This window comes from Vipera ursinii, assembly GCF_947247035.1.
Source record: "Vipera ursinii genome assembly, chromosome: 2".
Taxonomy (NCBI): domain Eukaryota; kingdom Metazoa; phylum Chordata; class Lepidosauria; order Squamata; family Viperidae; genus Vipera; species Vipera ursinii.
The window spans coordinates 156,939,693-156,959,386 of NC_139513.1; the positions used below are offsets into that span (position 1 = coordinate 156,939,693).

A 19,694-nucleotide genomic window follows, 5' to 3' on the forward strand; every position below is an offset into this window, starting at 1 on the left:
TGCCCAGAGGTTGCTGGGAAGAGCTACAATCTGTGAGGAGGGTGGAGGAGGAAAGTAGCTGATTGGGCCTCCATTGCATTTAAGCTGCCCAGAAGTTGCTGGGAAGAGCTACAGCCATTTGTCTGAAATGGTATAGGGTTTCCTGCCTGAACAGTGGGTTGGACTAGATGACCTCCAAGGTACCTTCCATCATCATCATCATCATCATCATCATCATCGTCATCGTCGTCGTCATTATTAACTAAATGTGGTGTGATTTATGATTATATAAATATCATGGTCATTTACTGGATAGGACCTCTGTAGTTCCTAGTGGGAGGATGGAATAACAGAGTTGGGAGGGTCTTTGAAGGCCTTCTAGTCCAACCCCCTGTTCAAGCAGGAGACCCTGTACCATTTCAGACAAATGGCTGTCCAATTTCTTCTTTAAAACCTTCAGTGGTGGAGCACCCACAACTTCTGGTGGTGCAGTGGTTAGAATGCAGTACTGCAGGCTCCTTCTGCTGACTGCCAGCTGCCAGCAGTTCGACAGTTCGAGTCTCACCGGCTCAAGGCTGACTCAGCCTTCCATCCTTCCAAGGTCGGTAAAATGAGGACCCAGATTGTTGGTGGGCAATAGGCTGATTCTGTAAACTGCTTAGAGAGGGCTGTAAAGCACTGTGAAGTGGTCCATAAGTCTAAGTGCTATTGCTATTGCTATTCTGAAGGCAAGCTGTTGCACTGGATAATTGTTTCCACTATAAGGAAATTTCTCCTTAATTCTAGGTTGTTCCTCTCCTTGATTAGTTTCCATCCATTGCTCTTTGTCTTGCCTTCTGGTGCTTTGGAAAATAGGTTGACCCCGCTCTTCTTTGTGGCAGCCCCTCAAATATTGGAGTGCTGCTATCATGTCACCCCTTGTCCTTCTTTTCACTAGACTAGGCAAACCCAATTCCTGCAACCGTTCTTCGTATGTTTTAGCCTCCAGCCCTCTAATCATCTTTGTTGCTCTTCTTTGCAATCCTTCAAGAGTTTCAATATCTTTTTATAACATGGTGACCAAAATTGGATGCAGTTTTCTGCAGTCTTACTTCTTCCTCTCCCTTTCCCATTCCCTCTCCCTCTCTCATGTGTCCATTCCACTCACCATTAGGAGCACTGGCTGCGGCATAATGACTAGACATACCCAATTCCTGCAACTGTTCTTCATATGCTTTAGCCTCCAACCCCCTAATCATCTCTGCACTCTTTCCAGAGTCTCAACACCTTTTTTATATTGTGGTGACCAAAACTGAATTAGAACTTTCAGCAGCCAGCCTGGCTAATCGTTTTATTGGCTGAGGACTTGGGGAAATGTAGTCCTGACACAAAATGGAAGGTTGTTAATGTTGGGGAAAGTCTGAGATAAATATTCAGACAAACAAAAATTCCTGAAGATTCAGTCAGTCATTTTATTACAGTCTTAGACCAATACAATTTTGATGGTCTCATAGTCATTTCCTAAAGTTTTATTCTAAACAATCTAGATTTTAAAAATGCTACTCTTCAGAAATTGGTTGTGAAGCATCTGATTTAGAAATTCTCACACCTAAATGATGTGCAAGGCTGCAATATCTGAAATCAACTTACCGCAAGGTACTAATTAAGCTCCAGTTTTCAAAAACTGTTACTCTTCCAACCTTAGTTGCTTCTGCACAATAGACTACCATTTGAGTATTTAGCACAAATGGATCCTTAGAATGTTTATTACTCAATTACAAGTAAACTAATTTCTCTCAAATATACTCAGTAAGACAGATACCAAGAAAGAGGCTACAAATCTTGACAGTCAGGATGCAAGTAGATTCTCTGGGATCTAAGCATGGATAAAATCAAGAAGTTTCAGATTGCCTCAAGAATAAAATCTATTGCACTGAAATATTAAAAAGCACCTGAAGCAACAGTTATTTATTTAACATTTCTTCTTGGTTAAAGAAAAAATAGTCAGATCATTTTCTCCTGGCAGCTGGCATGTCAATGTCTCATCTGTTTGTTTTCCATGGAAATAAATTTCTTTCCCCATAGTCTCTTCAATGCACCTTTGACTTCCTTATTACGGAGGCTGTAAATCACGGGGTACATCATAGGTGTCACATTGGTGTAGATCAAAGAGACCAATTTGTCTTCATTCAGGGAGTAGCTAGCCTTAGGACGGATGTAGATAAAGATGGCACAGCCATAGTGGAGGATGGCCACAATCAAGTGAGCGGCACAGGTGGAGAAGGCCTTTTTCCGGCCTTCAGCACACTTGATCATGAGGATGGAATGGGCAATAAAGATATAGGAAATCAGAATTAGCAGGAATGGAATGAGTAAAATCATTGTGCAGACAAGGAACACAGCCACTTCTTTGTCGTGTGTGTCGTTGCATGCCAGGAACAGCACAGGTGGGATGTCACAGAAGAAGTGGTTAATGTTACGTGAACTGCAAAAGGGAAGACTGAAAATCAAAGTGGTGAGTCCCAGTGAAATTGTGAATCCACTGATGAAGGCTATCGCCAAAAGTTTTTTGCAGAGAGTCTTGTTCATGATGAGAGTGTAGCGCAATGGGTTGCATATGGCCGTGTATCTATCATAGGCCATCAAAGCCAATAGAAAGCATTCAGCACCCCCAAAGGCAATGAAGAAGTACATCTGTGCTGCACAGGCTGTCAAGGATACACTCCTGCTCTTGTCCAAGAAGTTGGCAAGCATTTGAGGCACAATGACCAGAGTGTAACAGACCTCAGTGAAAGACAGGTTGCGCAAGAAGAAATACATGGGGATGTGGAGGGCAGGATCAATTAAAGTGAGGACCACAATGGCTAGGTGTCCTGAGAGGGTGAGGAGGTGCATTAGAAGGAACAAAGCGAAAAGTACAAACTTTAAAGTTCTACTAGTATTGAATCCAAGGATTATAAAATTATCCTCCGTGCTGTTATTCTGTCTGTGCATCTCCATCCTAGATCTTGAGGTTGGAAGCTGATATTCTTAGAATGCAAATTCTCCTTCACATTGCACTCAGTTTCTACTAATGGGCATGTTTTCTTAGCAACAATATAAATGTGAATTCTTTCCCACTGGGAATTCTTTCCCAGTTACTGATCTTCTCTGCTCTGCAGTGGTATTCTCCTAGTCTTTTCTTAGTCCAAAGGCTTAGTTTTTGGCAATCAGCCATGATTGACTTAATATTGCCACCTAGTGGGTCATAAGAATATATGATTGTTATTAGCAAAAAATAAAAATAAAAAATGATGTAAATATGTCTGCTACCAGGAATGTTTATATTTGTTCCTCAGCATCAGAGGGATTTAAAACCTGTTTGTCACTTACCTTTTCAATTGTCTTTACATACATCTATAGGGCTTTTTCCCCTTCATGGATTACTGCCTTGTCGTGGTGAAGGGGCTTGCGTAATTCAATGAAGCTATGAGCTATGCCGTGCAGGACCACCCAAGACCGAAAGGTCATAGCAGAGAGTTCTGACAAAATGTGATCCACTGGAGAAGGAAATGGCAAACCACTCCAGTATCTTTGCCATGAAAACCCTATGGACAGTACCAAAAGGCAAAACGATATGACGCTGGAAGATGAGCCCCTCAGGTCGGAAGGCGTCCAATATGCTACTGGGGAAGAGCAGAGGGCTAGTACTAGTAGTGCCAGAAAGAATGAAGCGACTGGGCCAAAGCCGAAAGGACGCTCAGCTGTGGATGTGTCTGGTGGTGAAAGGAAAGTCTGATGCTGTAAAGATTTTTTCTCCATAGGAACCTGGAATGTAAGATCCATGAATCAAGGAAAGCTGGACGTGGTCAAACAAGAGATGACAAGACTAAACATCGACATCTTAGGTATCAGCGAACTAAAATGGACAGGAATAGGTGAATTTAATTCAGATGACCATCAGGTATACTACTGCGGGCAAGAATCCCTCAGAAGAAATGGAGTAGCCTTCATAGTCAATAAAAAAATAGGAAAAGCAATACTGGGATACAATTCCCAAAATGACAGAATGATCTCAGTTCGAATCCAAGGCAAACCATTCAATATCACAGTAGTCCAAGTCTATGCCCCAACCACCGGTGCTGAAGAGGATGAAATTGACCGGTTCTATGAAGCCCTACAGCACCTTATAGAACTAACACCCAAAAATGATGTCCTTATCATCATGGGGGATTGGAATGCTAAAGTAGGAAGCCAAAAGAAAACTGGAATAACAGGCAAGTTTGGCCTTGGAGTACAAAATGAATCAGGGCACAGGCTGATAGAATTTTGTCAAGAGAATACGATGGTCATAGCAAACACTCTTTTCCAGCAACCCAAGAGACGGCTCTACACATGGACATCACCAGACGGTCAACACAGAAATCAGATTGACTATATGCTCTACAGCCAAAGATGGAGAAGCTCTATACAGTCAGTAAAAACAAGACCAGGAGCTGACTGTGGCTCAGACCATGAGCTTCTTGTTGCAAAGTTTAGGCTTAAATTAAAGAAAGTAGGGAAAAGCGCTAGGCCAGTCAGGTATGAATTAAATCATATCCCTGTTCAATATACAGTAGAGGTGACAAATAGATTTAAGGAATTAGATCTGATAGACAGAGTGCCTGAAGAACTATGGACAGAGGTTCGCAACATTGTACAACAGGTAGCAACCAAAACCATCCCAAAGAAAAAGAAATGCAAGAAAGCAAAATGGCTCTCTGAGGAAGCTTTGCAAATAGCTGAGGAAAGGAGGGAAGCAAAAGGCAAGGGAGAAAAAGAAAGATACGCCCAATTAAATGCAGAATTCCAAAGAATAGCTAGAAGAGATAAGAATGCCTTCTTAAATGAACAATGCAAAGAAATAGAAGAAAACAATAGAATAGGGAGGACCAGAGATCTTTTCAAGAAAATTGGAGAGATGAAAGGAACGTTTCATGCAAAAATGGGCATGATAAAGGACCAAAATGGCAGGGACCTAACAGAGGCAGAAGAGATTAAGAAGAGGTGGCAAAATTACACAGAAGAACTATACAAGAATGAGCTTAACGTCCCTGATAATCACAATGAGGTGGTCACTGACCTCGAGCCAGACATCCTAGAATGTGAAGTGAAGTGGGCCTTAGAAAAGCTGAGCAACAACAAAGCTAGTGGAGGTGACAGTATTTCAGCTGAGTATTCAAAATCTTAAAAGACGATGCAGTAAAAGTGCTACACTCAATTTGCCAGAAAATTTGGAAAACTCAACAGTGGCCACAGGATTGGAAAAGATCAGTTTACATTCCAATTCCAAAGAAAGGCAGTGCCAAAGAATGTTCAAACTATTGCACCATTGCACTCATTTCTCATGCTAGTAAAGTTATGCTTAAAATTCTACAAGCTAGACTCCAGCAGTATGTGGATCAAGAACTACCAGAAGTACAGGCAGGATTTCAAAGAGGCAGAGGAACTAGAGATCAAATTGCTAACATACGCTGGATCATGGAGAAAGCTAGAGAGTTCCAGAAAAACATCTACTTCTGCTTCATTGACTATGCTAAAGCCTTTGATTGTGTGGATCATAACAAACTGTGGCAAGTCCTTAAAGAGATGGGCATACCAGACCATCTTATTTGTCTCTTGAGAAACCTATATGCGGGCCAAGAAGCAACAGTGAGAACTGGACACGGAACCACTGATTGGTTCAAAATTGGGAAAGGAGTCCGGCAAGGCTGTATACTGTCACCTTGCCTATTTAACTTATATGCAGAGCACATCATGAGAAAGACAGGGCTAGATGAATCAAAAGTTGGAATTAAGATTGCCAGAAGAAACATCAACAACCTAAGATATGCGGATGATACCACTCTAATGGCAGAAAGTGAAGAGGAACTAAAGAGCCTCTTGTTGCGGGTGAAGAAGGAGAGTACAAAAGTTGGGTTGAAACTAAACATTAAGAAAACCAAGATCATGGCATCTGGCCCTCTCAATTCCTGGCAAATAGATGGGGAAGAAATGGAGGTAGTGACAGAGTTTATTTTCCTGGGCTCCAAGATCACTGCAGATGGGGACTGTAGCCAAGAAATTAAAAGACGCTTGCTCCTTGGGAGGAAAGCCATGGCAAATCTAGACAGCACACTAAAAAGCAGAGACATCACCCTGTCAACAAAAGTGCGTATAGTCAAGGCTATGGTCTTCCCAGTTGCAATGTATGGCAGTGAAAGCTGGACCATAAGAAAGGCTGAGCGCCAAAGAATTGAAGCCTTTGAACTATGGTGCTGGAGAAGACTCCTGCGAGTTCCTTGGACTGCAAGGCGATCAAACCGGTCAGTCCTAGAGGAGATCAACCCTGACTGCTCTTTAGAAGGCCAGATCCTGAAGCTAAAACTCAAATACTTTGGCCACCTAATGAGAAGGAAGGAGTCACTGGAGAAGAGCCTAATGCTGGGAAAGATTGAGGGCAATAGAAGAAGGGGACGACAGAGAATGAGGTGGCTGGATGGAGTCACTGAAGCAGTAGGCGTGAGCTTAAATGGACTCCAGAAGATGGTAGAGGACAGGAAGGCCTGGAGGAACATTGTCCATAGGGTCGCGATGGGTCAGACCCGACTTCGCAACTAACAACAACAACAACAACAAATAGGGCTTTTTAAGCATGTAAAGTCGTTTTGCTTGTGTTTTTTAAAAAAAACAGGACTACATGTATAACAGAATAACAGTTGGAAGATACATTGGTGGTCATCTAGTCCAACCTCCTGCTCAGGCAGGAAACTCTAAACCATTTCAGAAAAAAATGGTTGTCCAGTCTCTTCTTAAAAACTTCCAGTGTTGGAGCATCCACAACTTCTGCAGGCAGGTTGTTCCTCTGGTTAGCTGTTCTAACTGTCAGGAAAGTTCTCCTTAGTTGCTTCTCTCCTTGAACAGTAACCAACATATCTTCCAGTGTAGAATTACAGGCAGCACCAAAAAAACAAAACAAATAAAAAACACCTCACATATATGTCCCCATTCATTAACAGGCCCTCAGAAATCTTGATCTGCATTCCATTCATGGCAGAAGGAACTGAGGTGTACAGAGTGGGTAACAATCAGTTGTAGAATCCATTCCTTTCATTCCCCAAGATGGGCAATCATGTTTGCTTACAAATAGATAACTGGATAAAATAAGGATGTCTTAAGTTATCATTAGAGAACCAGTTTGGTGTAGGAGTTAATGCATCAGTTTAGAATTAGGGGTATGTGAGTTCTACTCCTATCTTGGGCATGAAGCCAGCTAGGTGATCCTGGGTGAATCACTCTCCCTCGGCTGTAGGGAGTGGGCAATGGCAAACCACTTCCAAAATCTTGCCAAGAAATTGCAGGAATTTGACCAGGGCAGACACCAGGAGTCAAAATAGACTTGAAGCGACCAAAGAAAGGTCGTCATTGTATGAATAGCATACAAATGAACACAAATAAGCATATTAATCAGCTGCCTAAATTGACAGTTACTATCCCATCTAAAGAAAGCAAAGGATATTCTTAGTCTCAAAAATTAAGTCTAAACATTCCGCAACAAAAACTACTTTTACCCAGACAGATTCTTCTTTCATGGATCCAATGGTACCACAGCCGGTCTGAAAACTTCTTAGTTAATGGGGGTCAGAGGGCTGGCCACCGTGGAAGAAGGTAATAGATTTGCAGTAGCGGCAAACATCTGTAGCTCGGGTGTAGGGTGAGGGTGAAGGTTCATTCTCCAAGCCCCAACTTACAAACCCGGAGTACAAACTTTCATCCTCAAGGTAGTAGATGTTTACCTGCTTTTAGTACTTAGATTCCTTTTAATTTACAGTACTTACATAAAATCTGCCCCTTCCCCATCATGCTTTCAATTTTACTATTTCTGTGCCTATCTCTCTCTGTAACAGTAGCACCTAACAAATTTCCACTGTTAATACTGTAGGATATATAGGCCTTTCCTTGACTATAGCAAGGAAACAATAGATGATGGGTTGATGGATCGATGGAAGGATGATTGGACAGAAAGAGATACACCAATCAGTCTATAGCTTGGATATTTGCGCATCCTTCTTTTTGAAAGCATTGGGCTCATTGCCACATTGGCAAATATCTGTATTCCATGACCACTTGCAAAGGATGAGGGCAAGTCGAAGCAGTCTTTAAAAGTCTTACAAGAGATTAAAAGTTTAGGTGATTGGAAATTTGGGCACAGATTCCCATCCATGATCACTCTGAAATAAAAACCACTGAATCCAGTGGGAAGTATTTTTGGTAAACATACTTAGGGATTCTGCCTTTCTTTAAAAAAATTAATTTGATTTGTTGTTTTTTTTTTGCTAATTGCTTTGATCTGATAAGTGCACACCATTGAACAGAGCATTCATAGTCTTCCTAAAGTTATTGACTGCTGCAATCAAATGTCCTTCGTACCAGAAAAAAACATATCCAGACATTTCAGCATGCTGCTTTCAAGCAGGTTTGAACTTGATGCCATATCTAAATAAAAGAAGACATTTAATTGTGACTCGCACCTTAAACTGGATGAACATTGTAGGAGTTCCATACAAGTTACGTGTGGCATGAAATCTTATCCTATGGTAGACATTGCTTCAGAAATATTCAACCTTTTTCCAGGATCACCATAGCACTTTCCTGTATGAGATGCTGCAATGCTTTAATAGACATTTCAAGAAAAATTATATTTCCAACTGATCTGGTTACCTTGCAATGAACAAAATGTTTGGAGTTTCTCAAAGTCCTTCAGGTGAAGTCATAAACAGTTACTGAAAGATACACAGGTGGGAAAGATTATATAGATTTCAGAATGTTGCCTGAAAGTTGAACCATTGGGATATAGAAATGTAACTGAGGTCAAGCCTCCAAATTTAGATCCAAGATTTGAGAGCAAATTTGGGGTTTATAAGACAAGTTAAGTGCAAAAGCTGAGGAGTCATAGTGTCCTCTAAAAACTCTCTCCCAGTCAGCAGTATAATGTGGTAGTTATAGATCAAAGAATCTGGAGGGTACCATGTTACCCACTCTAGTGCAAAAAACAATAAGATTGGCTGTAGACTCTTTTTTAATGCTGGTAGTCCTAGACTTACAAGTGGTTGCTTAGCAACCAAAGGTATGCCTCTATCCTTACAAAAACTACTTACAACCTCATTTCAAAGTTACAACAGTCGCAATTACTCCTGGTCATGTGATCCCATCATCAACTTTACAGCTGAAGTATGTTGAAAAGTATAGGATAGATATCATTATGCCACAGCCAATCTCCTAACGGTGGATGGAATAGACAGACAGATGAGAGAGGGAGAGGGAGAGGGAGAAGAAAACTGCATTCAATTTTGGTCACCATACTGTATTATAAAAAAGATGTACAGATTCTGGAAAGAATGCAGAAAAGAGCAACAAAGGTTATGAGAGGGCTGGAGGCTAAACATATAACGAATGATTGCAAGAATTGGATTTGCCTAGTCTAGCGAAAAGAAGGACTAGGTGTGACATGAGAGCTGTGTTCCAATATTTGAGGGGCTGCCACAAGGAAGAGGAATCCACCTATTTTCCAAAGCACCAGAAGGCAAGACAAAAAACAATCAAGGAGAAAAGCAACCTAAGACTAAGGAGAAATTTCCTAACAGTGAGGACAATTAACCAGTGGGATGATTTGCCTTCAGAAGTTGTGGGTGCTGCATCACTGGAGGCTTTTAAAAAAGAGACTGGACAGGCAATTGTCTGGAAAGATATAGGGTGTCCTGCTTAAGCATGGGGTTGGACTAGAAGACCTTCAAAGTCCCCTCCAACTCTGTTATTCTGTTATTTGTGTAAATGAACATGTATTCTGCCTTCAGATTCTAAGCAGAGCTGCCAGCTCCTATGTGTGCTTTAGGTGTCGTCTCCAAATATCTCAAAATTCATGCTGCTTGCTTTGTTTCCTCTATTCATAAGTTACTCTGCATATCAACATTCCCCAAATCCATAAAAATATCCTTATTAAAATTCAGTTAAATGTTTATATGATACATTTTGGAAGGTAAATGTAGAAAAGCAGTGTTTCCGTGATTAAAAGAAATAAGAATCAGAAACATGGCTTTGTCCATACACACACACACATGCGCACACACAGAGAGAGAAATAAGATTGCTGGATCTAAAATAGTAACTGGTGCTTCCAGCCCACCGATTTCTTAGACAGAGAATAGGAGAAATATTCCCTAAAGGATGAGTAGGGATGTAAAATAGAATCTCTTGGAAAACCTGCAGACCACAGTAATTATAGTAGTTTTGTATTAGTTTTGCAGGAACAAATCTAGGTAGGTCACAGGGACCTGAGGTTTTCCAAGCTTTTGGACTTGTGCCGGAGCCCATCTTGTATTGGTTTGTATTTTTCAGTTTTATTTTACAGCAGCTCCTCCCAACCTAGCACCCTCACAATACCTTAATTGCCATTTTCTACAGCTCTTCCCATTCATGCTGGCAGGAGAAGAAGGCTGTAGGGTGCCAGGTTGAGGAAAACACTTTCAGAAAATATTGAGGAAAATGGCAGGATTAGGTTGAAAATCCTGTGTGTATTCTTCTGATCTTTTACAATTAAATATGCCTATTCTTCTCTTTTTTTTGTTAATTCCTGTATTTATTATATTTATACCTTTCCTCTAGCAACTGATATGGAAGGCCTTTCCTAATTCTATGCCAGGAATAACAACCTCTGCAAGATTAATTATGCAAGATTAATTATGATTACTCCAAGGATAATTTATCACCTCCGTGATCCAAATCCCAAGTCCTTAACCATTACACTATGCCTTAATCATCCTACTATACACAAAGAGCACTGAAGCTGTTACTGGTTATTGCCAATGGGCACACATTAACTGCTTTACTACAGCAAGCACTAGTACAGTATTGGAATCCTTTCCGGTTTTTCCCCCTCTAAAAATAAGTGGGGGGCAAGGTCACAGATGTTATTACTGGAGAGTAGGGTCCAGCTTGTGCAGAGACCATTGAATCGGGTTTTATCATGTATAGCAGGAAGATATTTTGTTTACAGGAAAGAGATGAGGTAGGTGGAAAATCCAGCACTTAGTTAATTACCATTCAAGAGTAAAAAAGAAGGCTTGGGAGGAAAATTATCTTATGCCTGAATCTCATAAATAAAGAGTTGGCAGAGTAAGAGATAAAGAGGACTTAACAGACAGAATTCCTAATGTTCTCATTTTACCTCACTGCCCCTTGTGATTGGCACGTTGTGTGATGGTGCCTCTCACTCACATCCTCAACGGTTATGGTCACGATTGTTGTTTGTGTACAATGGCAAAACTTCACTACCATGCTCTTTTGCACTATAAACACCAGTTCCTCTATTTTAATTCCTCTACCCACTGATTGAAAACTAGGTATGCTGAGAGAAATGTCCACTTAACCTTATTCTGTACAATGAAAGCAAAAGGCTTCTCAGCCTGGAAAGTCCACTATCTCAGCTTTTCCAGGAGAAAAGAGATGTTCTGCTCTATTCTAGAAATAATATAAAAGGTGAAGTCCTGACATTTTTTTTTTGGCCTGTCAGAAACCAGATTGTTTTTACTTATTTTTTTTCCTCCAATAAGATTCATCATTCCACTGATCCAACTTTAACAGCTATAGAGTTCATTTCTCATGCCCAAACTAACTGTGGTAGAAGTTATAAACCTGGAGATAATATAGGAGGAAGGTATTCCTCATTCTAAACTCAGACTGTTCATAAATAGCAATAGCAATAGCAATAGCAGTTAGATTCATATACCACTCTATAATGCTTTACAGCCCTCTCTGAGAAGTTTACAGAGTCAGCATACTGCCCCCAACAATCTGGGTCCTCATCTTACCCACCTGATGGAAGATTGAGACTACCTTGAGCCAGTCAGGATCGAACTCCTGGCTGTGGGCAGAGTCAACCTGCAACACAGCATTTTAACTGCGCCACATCTCTATACAGAAGAACATGCTGGTATTTCCTGCAGAGTTATAAATATGTGACATGTATTTAAGGGACTGTGATCCAGGAGGAGATGATCTCCAAGTGCTAATTTTCCAAAAGTCCCAGAGGGCTTCGTGATGTAGCTAGATAAGAATGAGTGAGGCTGAAAGATTTATCTCCCCAACCCCCCCCCCAAAAGTAAAGAGTGGGAAGAAGTGTGCATAACACCTTCAAATCCCACAAAGCCAGAATGTTCATTAACTGATACTGGACTAATTTCTCCCCATTAACATAAATGATAGAATTGTGAAGATTTGTATTATTATTTTTTTAAAAAATGTTTTTCTCTTCAAAGAATGGGAGTCAAATGTAGCCCCTCTAGTTTCTGGTTTTGGTTCTTCTGAGAAGGACACTCCTCTTAAAGCCTCTTATACAAGACACTTTAAACAACAAAGGCAGAAAAGAAAGTGCTAAAAGTGAAAATGCTTATTAGCTCCAACTTTCATCAGAAATTGAAAGGGAATTCTTTTAATAAACTTGAATAGAGGAGATCCATGGTTGAGACCTGATACTGTTTACTGTTTACTGTTTATTAAATTTGTATACCGCCCTTCTCCCGAAGGACTCAGGGCGGTTAACAGGGCATATATAAATAACAATACAAAAATTAAAAAGGAATTAAACAAATGCCCAATTAAAAGTTACAATAACAATAAAACAATAAAAGAGACCCATTTAAAAAACCCTACCATTCCCCATCAGGCCAGACCAGCTAATTCAAATAAGTGGCTCTTCAGCCCGCGCCGGAAGGAGCGAAGGTCTGATGCCATCCGGAGCTCAACCGGCAGTTGGTTCCATAACGCCGGAGTGCCCACAGAGAAGGCCCTCCCCCTGGGGGCCACCAGTCGACATTCCCTGACCAGAGGCACCCTGAGGAGGCCCTCTCTGTGGGCACGCACAGGGCGGAGGGGAGTTGACGCCGGCAGCAGGTGGTCCTCGAGGTACCCCGGACCCATGCCATGTAAGGACTTGAAGATCATAACCAAAACCTTGAACCTCACCCGGAAGACAACTGGTAACCAATGTAGCTTGCGGAGCAAAGGTGTAACATGGGAGTACCGGGAAACTCCCAAGACAACTCTCGTGGCCGCATTCTGTACCAGTTGGAGCCTCCGAGTGGTCTTCAAGGGAAGCCCCATGTAAAGAGCATTGCAGTGGTCCAGGCGAGAGGTCACGAGCGCATGAGTGACCGTACACAGGGCATCCCGGTCCAGATAGGGCCGCAACTGGCGCACCAGGCGAACCTGGGCGAAAGCCCCCCTAGTCACGGCCACTATATGATCTTCCAGAGTAAGTCATGAATCTAGGAGGACTCCCAAGTTGCGAGCCCTATCCACGGGGGGTAAGGACTCACCCCCCCATAAGAAGAGATGGAATATTTTGAGTGTCCCGGGATGCCGGAATGCACAGCCACTCAGTCTTGTCAGGGTTGAGTTGAAGTCTGTTCCTCCCCATCCAGGCCCGAACCGCCTCCAGGCAACGGGACATCACATTGAGGGCATCACTGGGGTGGTTTGGGGTCGAAATGAAAAGTTGGGTATCATCGGCATATTGATGATACCCAACTCCAAAACCACGAATGATCTCACCCAGCGGTTTCATGTAGATGTTGAACAGGAGAGGCGAGAGGACCGACCCCTGAGGAACTCCACAAGCGAGAGTCCTAGGGGTCGACCTCTGCCCCCCTGCCAACACCGACTGCGAGCGTCCCAGGAGATAGGAGGAGAACCACTGAAGAACTGTGCCTCCCACTCCCAATCCCCTGAGACGCCGCAGCAGGATACCATGGTCGATGGTATAAAAAACCGCCGAGAGGTCTAATAGGACAAGGACAGAGGAATGTCCTCTGTCCCGAGCCCTCCAGAGATCATTCACCAGAGCGACCAATGCCGTCTCCGTGCTGTACCCGGGCCTGAAACCCGATTGGAACGGGTCTAGATAATCCGCTTCATCCAGGACCAGGGGAAGCTGATGCGCCACCACACTCTCAACAACCTTCGCAAGAAAGCGAAGGTTGGAGACTGGACGAAAGTTGTTCAAAACAGCTGGGTCCAGAGCAGGCTTCTTGAGGAGAGGTCTCACCACCGCCTCCTTCAAGACGGCAGGGAAATTACCCTCACTCAAGGAAGCAGATATAACTGCCTGGAACCAGCCTCGTGTCCTCTCCCGAGCTGCATAAACCAGCCAAAAAGGGCACGGGTCCAATAAACATGTGGTGGAGCTCAGCCTTCCCATAATCCTGTCCACTTCCTCAGGGGTTACAGAATCAAACTCCTCCCAGATAACATCGACAAGACCGCCCGTGTCCTGATCGTCAGACTCTGCCCAGTGCATTTTAGCTGAAAAATATGATGGATTTTGGGTTTTCTTTCCTTACATCAACAGATCCTCTCTTTCTTTCAACACCTTTCAGGCATTCCTCTGCAGTTCTTCAATTCAAATCTTTATCACTGTTATAGACCAGCATAGAGAGAGTGAGATACAGTCAATAAAAAGCACAAAGGATACATCAAGAGCCTAAAAATATAAAAAGCTAGACTGCTAATAAAGAATTTTAGGCAGGCTGAAATGATCATTTCGAACTTCTTATGTTCTCATCAGTCAGTCATACCCTTCTGAGATTCGAACCTGGGCTGACTGCGTCTTAAGCCGTTGTTTTAACCCCTAGGTGGAGGAAAGTAGCCGAGGCCCTGCTGATTGGACCTCCATTGCATTTAAACTGCCCAGAGGTTGCTGGGAAGAGCTACAATCTGTGAGTTAAAAAGGAGGAGGGTGGAGGAGGAAAGTAGCTGATTGGGCCTCCATTGCATTTAAGCTGCCCAGAAGTTCCTGGGAAGAGCTACAGCCATTTGTTTGAAATGGTATAGGGTTTCCTGCCTGAACAGGGGGTTGGACTAGATGACCTCCAATGTACCTTCCATCATCATCATCATCTCACCGTCTTCCGGGTGAGATTCAAGGTACTGGTAATGGTGTTTAAGGCCCTACATGGCATGGGTCCGGAGTACCTTAAGGAACACCTGCTGCCGGCATCAACTTCCCTCCGCCCTGTGCGTTCCCACAGAGAGGGCCTCCTCAGGGTGCCACCGATCAGAGAATGTCGATTGGTGGCCCCCATGGGGAGGTCCTTCTCTTTGGGCGCCCCGGAGCTATGGAATCGGTTACCGGTTGAGCTCCGGATGGCGCCCGACCTTCGCTCCTTCCATCGCGATCTAAAGACATTCTTATTTGAACAAGCTGGCCTGGCCTGATGGGGGATGGGGGGGTTTATTGTTATTTTAATATTTGTATTTACTGTTTTTAGTTGGGCATATATTTAATCCCTTTTAACTTTTGTATCCCTGTATTTTTTATGCTTGCCCTGTTCACCGCCCTGAGTCCTCCGGGAGAAGGGCGGTATATAAATAAAATTATTATTATTATTATTATTATTATTATTATTATTATTATTATTATTATTATTATTATCATCATCATCATCATCATCATCATCATCATCATCATCGTCGTCATCGTCGTCGTCATTATTAACTAAATGTGGTGTGATTTATGATTATATAAATATCATGGTCATTTACTGGATAGGACCTCTGTAGTTCCTAGTGGCAGGATGGAATAACAGAGTTGGGAGGGTCTTTGAAGGCCTTCTAGTCCAACCCCCTGTTCAAGCAGGAGACCCTATACCATTTCAGACAAATGGCTGTCCAATTTCTTCTTTAAAACCTTCAGTGGTGGAGCACCCACAACTTCTGGTGGTGCAGTGGTTAGAATGCAGTACTGCAGGCTCCTTCTGCTGACTGCCAGCTGCCAGCAGTTCGACAGTTCGAGTCTCACCGGCTCAAGGCTGACTCAGCCTTCCATCCTTCCAAGGTCGGTAAAATGAGGACCCAGATTGTTGGTGGGCAATAGGCTGATTCTGTAAACTGCTTAGAGAGGGCTGTAAAGCACTGTGAAGTGGTACATAAGTCTAAGTGCTATTGCTATTGCTATTCTGAAGGCAAGCTGTTGCACTGGATAATTGTTTTCACTATAAGGAAATTTCTCCTTAATTCTAGGTTGCTCCTCTCCTTGATTAGTTTCCATCCATTGCTCTTTGTCTTGCCTTCTGGTGCCTTGGAAAATAGGTTGACCCCGCTCTTCTTTGTGGCAGCCCCTCAAATATTGGAGTGCTGCTATCATGTCACCCCTTGTCCTTCTTTTCACTAGACTAGGCAAACCCAATTCCTGCAACCGTTCTTCGTATGTTTTAGCCTCCAGCCCTCTAATCATCTTTGTTGCTCTTCTTTGCAATCCTTCAAGAGTTTCAATATCTTTTTTATAACATGGTGACCAAAATTGGATGCAGTTTTCTGCAGTCTTACTTCTTCCTCTCCCTTTCCCGTTCCCTCTCCCTCTCTCATGTGTCCATTCCACTCACCATTAGGAGCACTGGCTGCGGCATAATGACTAGACATACCCAATTCCTGCAACTGTTCTTCATATGCTTTAGCCTCCAACCCCCTAATCATCTCTGCACTCTTTCCAGAGTCTCAACACCTTTTTTATATTGTGGTGACCAAAACTGGATGTAGTATGCCAAGGGTGGTCTTACCAAGGCGTTATAAAGGGTACTAACAGCAAAGGTCAACACTTTGCAGTTGGAAAGGTTGAGATGGTGGTCATGACTGCATGATTAACGCCCTGACTTTAGTATATGTATGAAATATTGACAATATGTACAAAAGGAGGAAAATTTAGATAGTATGGTGAAATCCAACATCTTCATTTTTTTTTAATCTGCTCTTGTGGATGATAGATTTTTAGACCCACTTCTAAACATTCAATGTAATACACTGTATATACTCTCTTCAGGTTTAAATTCTGAAAAATTGATTTGACATCTTGGCAGCAAAGGCAGCTATGGTTAGCATCACCAATTGTACATTGTCTCAGAACAAATTGCATGCTCTCTCACTCTCTCCTCTCTCTCCCTCCCTCCCTCCCTCCCTCCATCTCTCTCTCTTTCTCTCTGAAAAATAAGGTAATTGAGAATTTAAATGAACAAGCAACATAATTTTTTTTAAAAAAATGAAGAATTTACTGAGAATTGTTTATTGAGAATTAGGGCAATATGATTGGCACATAATGTTTAAAACTAGGTCCTGTAGAAACCTAGGATTCACTGAGAACTTGATGAAGTTCTATGATAGAGTAAAGGCAAAAACAAGAAAAGTTTATCACTAGACCTTTTTTTTAATGAACTGGTTCCATAGCCCGAAAAATTTTGAAAACATCTGCACCTGTGCATTTCTGAGTAATTATGCTTCTGGACCTTCAACCCATTTCCCTCCAAAATCCACTTCATGCCTCATCTCTATCCCTTTTCTCTTGTTTGGTTTTTTCCTGTCTCAGCCTTTCTGCTTCCTTTTTTTTCACTGCCTCAATCCCCACATTATTTTTAAAAAGATTGCATGATATATAGAGGGGGAAGTCTGTATTTTTCTAGAGAAAATAACAAGGGAAGGAAGCATATCTATGTCATTAATTGGGATGGCCACTAAATCATGGAAACTAGTAATAATGTATTCTATAGGTGGAGTAAAAAGGGTTATTTTAAAGATAAATAGGAGCATAACTGCTTTAAATCTGTCTTCTCAGTATGATGCCTTCCATACAGTACATGCTGGAATTAGAACTTTCAGCAACCAGCCTGGCTAATGGTTTTATTGGCTGAGGACTTGGGGAAATGTAGTCCTGACACAAAATGGAAGGTTGTTAATGTTGGGGAAAGTCTGAGATAAATATTCAGACAAACAAAAATTCATGAAGATTCAGTCAGTCATTTTATTACAGTCTTAGACCAATACAATTTTGATGGTCTCATAGTCATTTCCTAAAGTTTTATTCTAAACAATCTAGATTTTAAAAATGCTACTCTTCAAAATTGGTTCTGAAGCATCAGATTTAGAAATTCTCACACCTAAATGATGTGCAAGGCTGCAATATCTGAAATCAACTTACCGCAAGTTACTAATTAAGCTCCAGTTTTCAAAAACTTTTAAAGTTACTCTTCCAACCTTAGTTGCTTCTGCACAATAGACTACCATTTGAGTATTTAGCAGAAATGGATCCTTAGAATGTTTATTACTCAATTACAAGTAAAATAATTTCTCTCAAATATACTCAGTAAGACAGATACCAAGAAAGAAGCTACAAATCTTGACAGTCAGGATGCAAGTAGATTCTCTGGGATCTAAGCATGGACAAAATCAAGAAGTTTCAAATTGCCTCAAGAATAAAATCTATTGCATTGAAATATTAAAAAAAAACCCAAGCAACAGTTATTTATTTAACATTTCTTCTTGGTTAAAGAAAAAATAGTCAGGTCATTTTCTCCTGGCAGCTGGCATGTCAATGTCTCATCTGTTTGTTTTCCATGGAAATAAATTTCTTTCCCCATAGTCTCTTCAATGCACCTTTGACTTCCTTATTACGAAGGCTGTAAATCACGGGGTACATCATAGGTGTCACATTGGTGTAGATCAAAGAGACCAATTTGTCTTCATTCAGGGAGTAGCTAGCCTTAGGACGGATGTAGATAAAGATGGCACAGCCATAGTGGAGGATGGCCGCAATCAAGTGAGCGGCACAGGTGGAGAAGGCCTTTTTCCTGCCTTCAGCACACTTGATCATGAGGATGGAATGGGCAATAAAGATATAGGAAATCAGAATGAGCAAGAATGGAATGAGTAAATTCATTGTACAGACAAGGAACACAGCCACTTCTTTGTCGTGTGTGTCGTTGCATGCCAGGAACAGCAATGGTGGGATGTCACAGAAGAAGTGGTTAATATTACGTGAACTGCAAAAGGGAAGACTGAAAATCAAAGTGGTGAGTCCCAGTGAAATTGTGAATCCACTGATGAAGGCTATCGCCAAAAGTTTTTTGCAGAGATTCTTGTTCATGACGAGAGTGTAGCGCAATGGGTTGCATATGGCCATGTATCTATCATAGGCCATCAAAGCCAATAGAAAGCATTCAGCGCCCCCAAAGGCAATGAAGAAGTACATCTGTGCTGCACAGGCTGTCAAGGATACACTTCTGCTCTTGTCCAAGAAGTTGGCAAGCATTTGAGGCACAATGACCAGAGTGTAACAGACCTCAGTGAAAGACAGGTTGCGCAGGAAGAAGTACATGGGGATGTGGAGGGCAGGATCAATTAAAGTGAGGACCACAATGGCTAGGTGTCCTGAGAGGGTGAGGAGGTGCATTAGAAGGAACAAAGTGAAAAGTACAAACTTTAAAGTTCTACTAGTATTGAATCCAAGGATTATAAAATTATCCTCCGTGCTGTTATTCTGTCTGTGCATCTCCATCCTAGATCTTGAGGTTGGAAGCTGATATTCTTAGAATGCAAATTCTCCTTCACATTGCACTCAGTTTCTACTAATGGGCATGTTTTCTTAGCAACAATATAAATGTGAATTCTTTCTCACTGGGAATTCTTTCCCAGTTCTCTATCTTCTCTGCTCTGCAGTGGTATTCTCCTAGTCTTTTCTTAGTCCAAAGGCTTAGTTTTTGGTGATCAGCCATGATTGAGTTAATATTGCCACCTAGCGGGTTATAAGAATATATGATTGTTATTAGCAAAAAAATAAAAATAAAAAATGATGTAAATATGTCTGCTACCAGGAATGTTTATATTTGTTCCTCAGCATCAGAGGGATTTAAAACCTGTTTG

At 41.9% G+C, this 19,694-nt stretch overlaps 2 protein-coding genes across 2 annotated transcripts; both read right to left on the bottom strand.

The window, feature by feature from the left end:
- Nucleotides 1-1,992: 1,992 nt before the first annotated feature.
- On the bottom strand, nucleotides 1,993-7,069 carry LOC310633430 (olfactory receptor 10Z1-like; the record flags this gene model as incomplete). Its single annotated transcript, XM_083351135.1, has 2 exons — nucleotides 6,593-7,069; nucleotides 1,993-3,354 (listed from the first exon to the last, which is right to left on the bottom strand). Exon 2 carries the CDS (start codon nucleotides 2,956-2,958, stop codon nucleotides 1,993-1,995), a length of 966 nt encoding a protein of 321 aa, XP_083207261.1. The 5' UTR covers nucleotides 2,959-3,354; nucleotides 6,593-7,069.
- An 11,294-nt stretch (nucleotides 7,070-18,363) lies between these two features.
- LOC310633431 (olfactory receptor 10K1-like) lies at nucleotides 18,364-19,329 on the bottom strand (the record flags this gene model as incomplete). Its single annotated transcript, XM_083351136.1, has 1 exon — nucleotides 18,364-19,329. The coding sequence occupies one exon, from the start codon at nucleotides 19,327-19,329 to the stop codon at nucleotides 18,364-18,366; it is 966 nt and encodes a 321-aa protein (XP_083207262.1).
- Nucleotides 19,330-19,694: the final 365 nt, after the last annotated feature.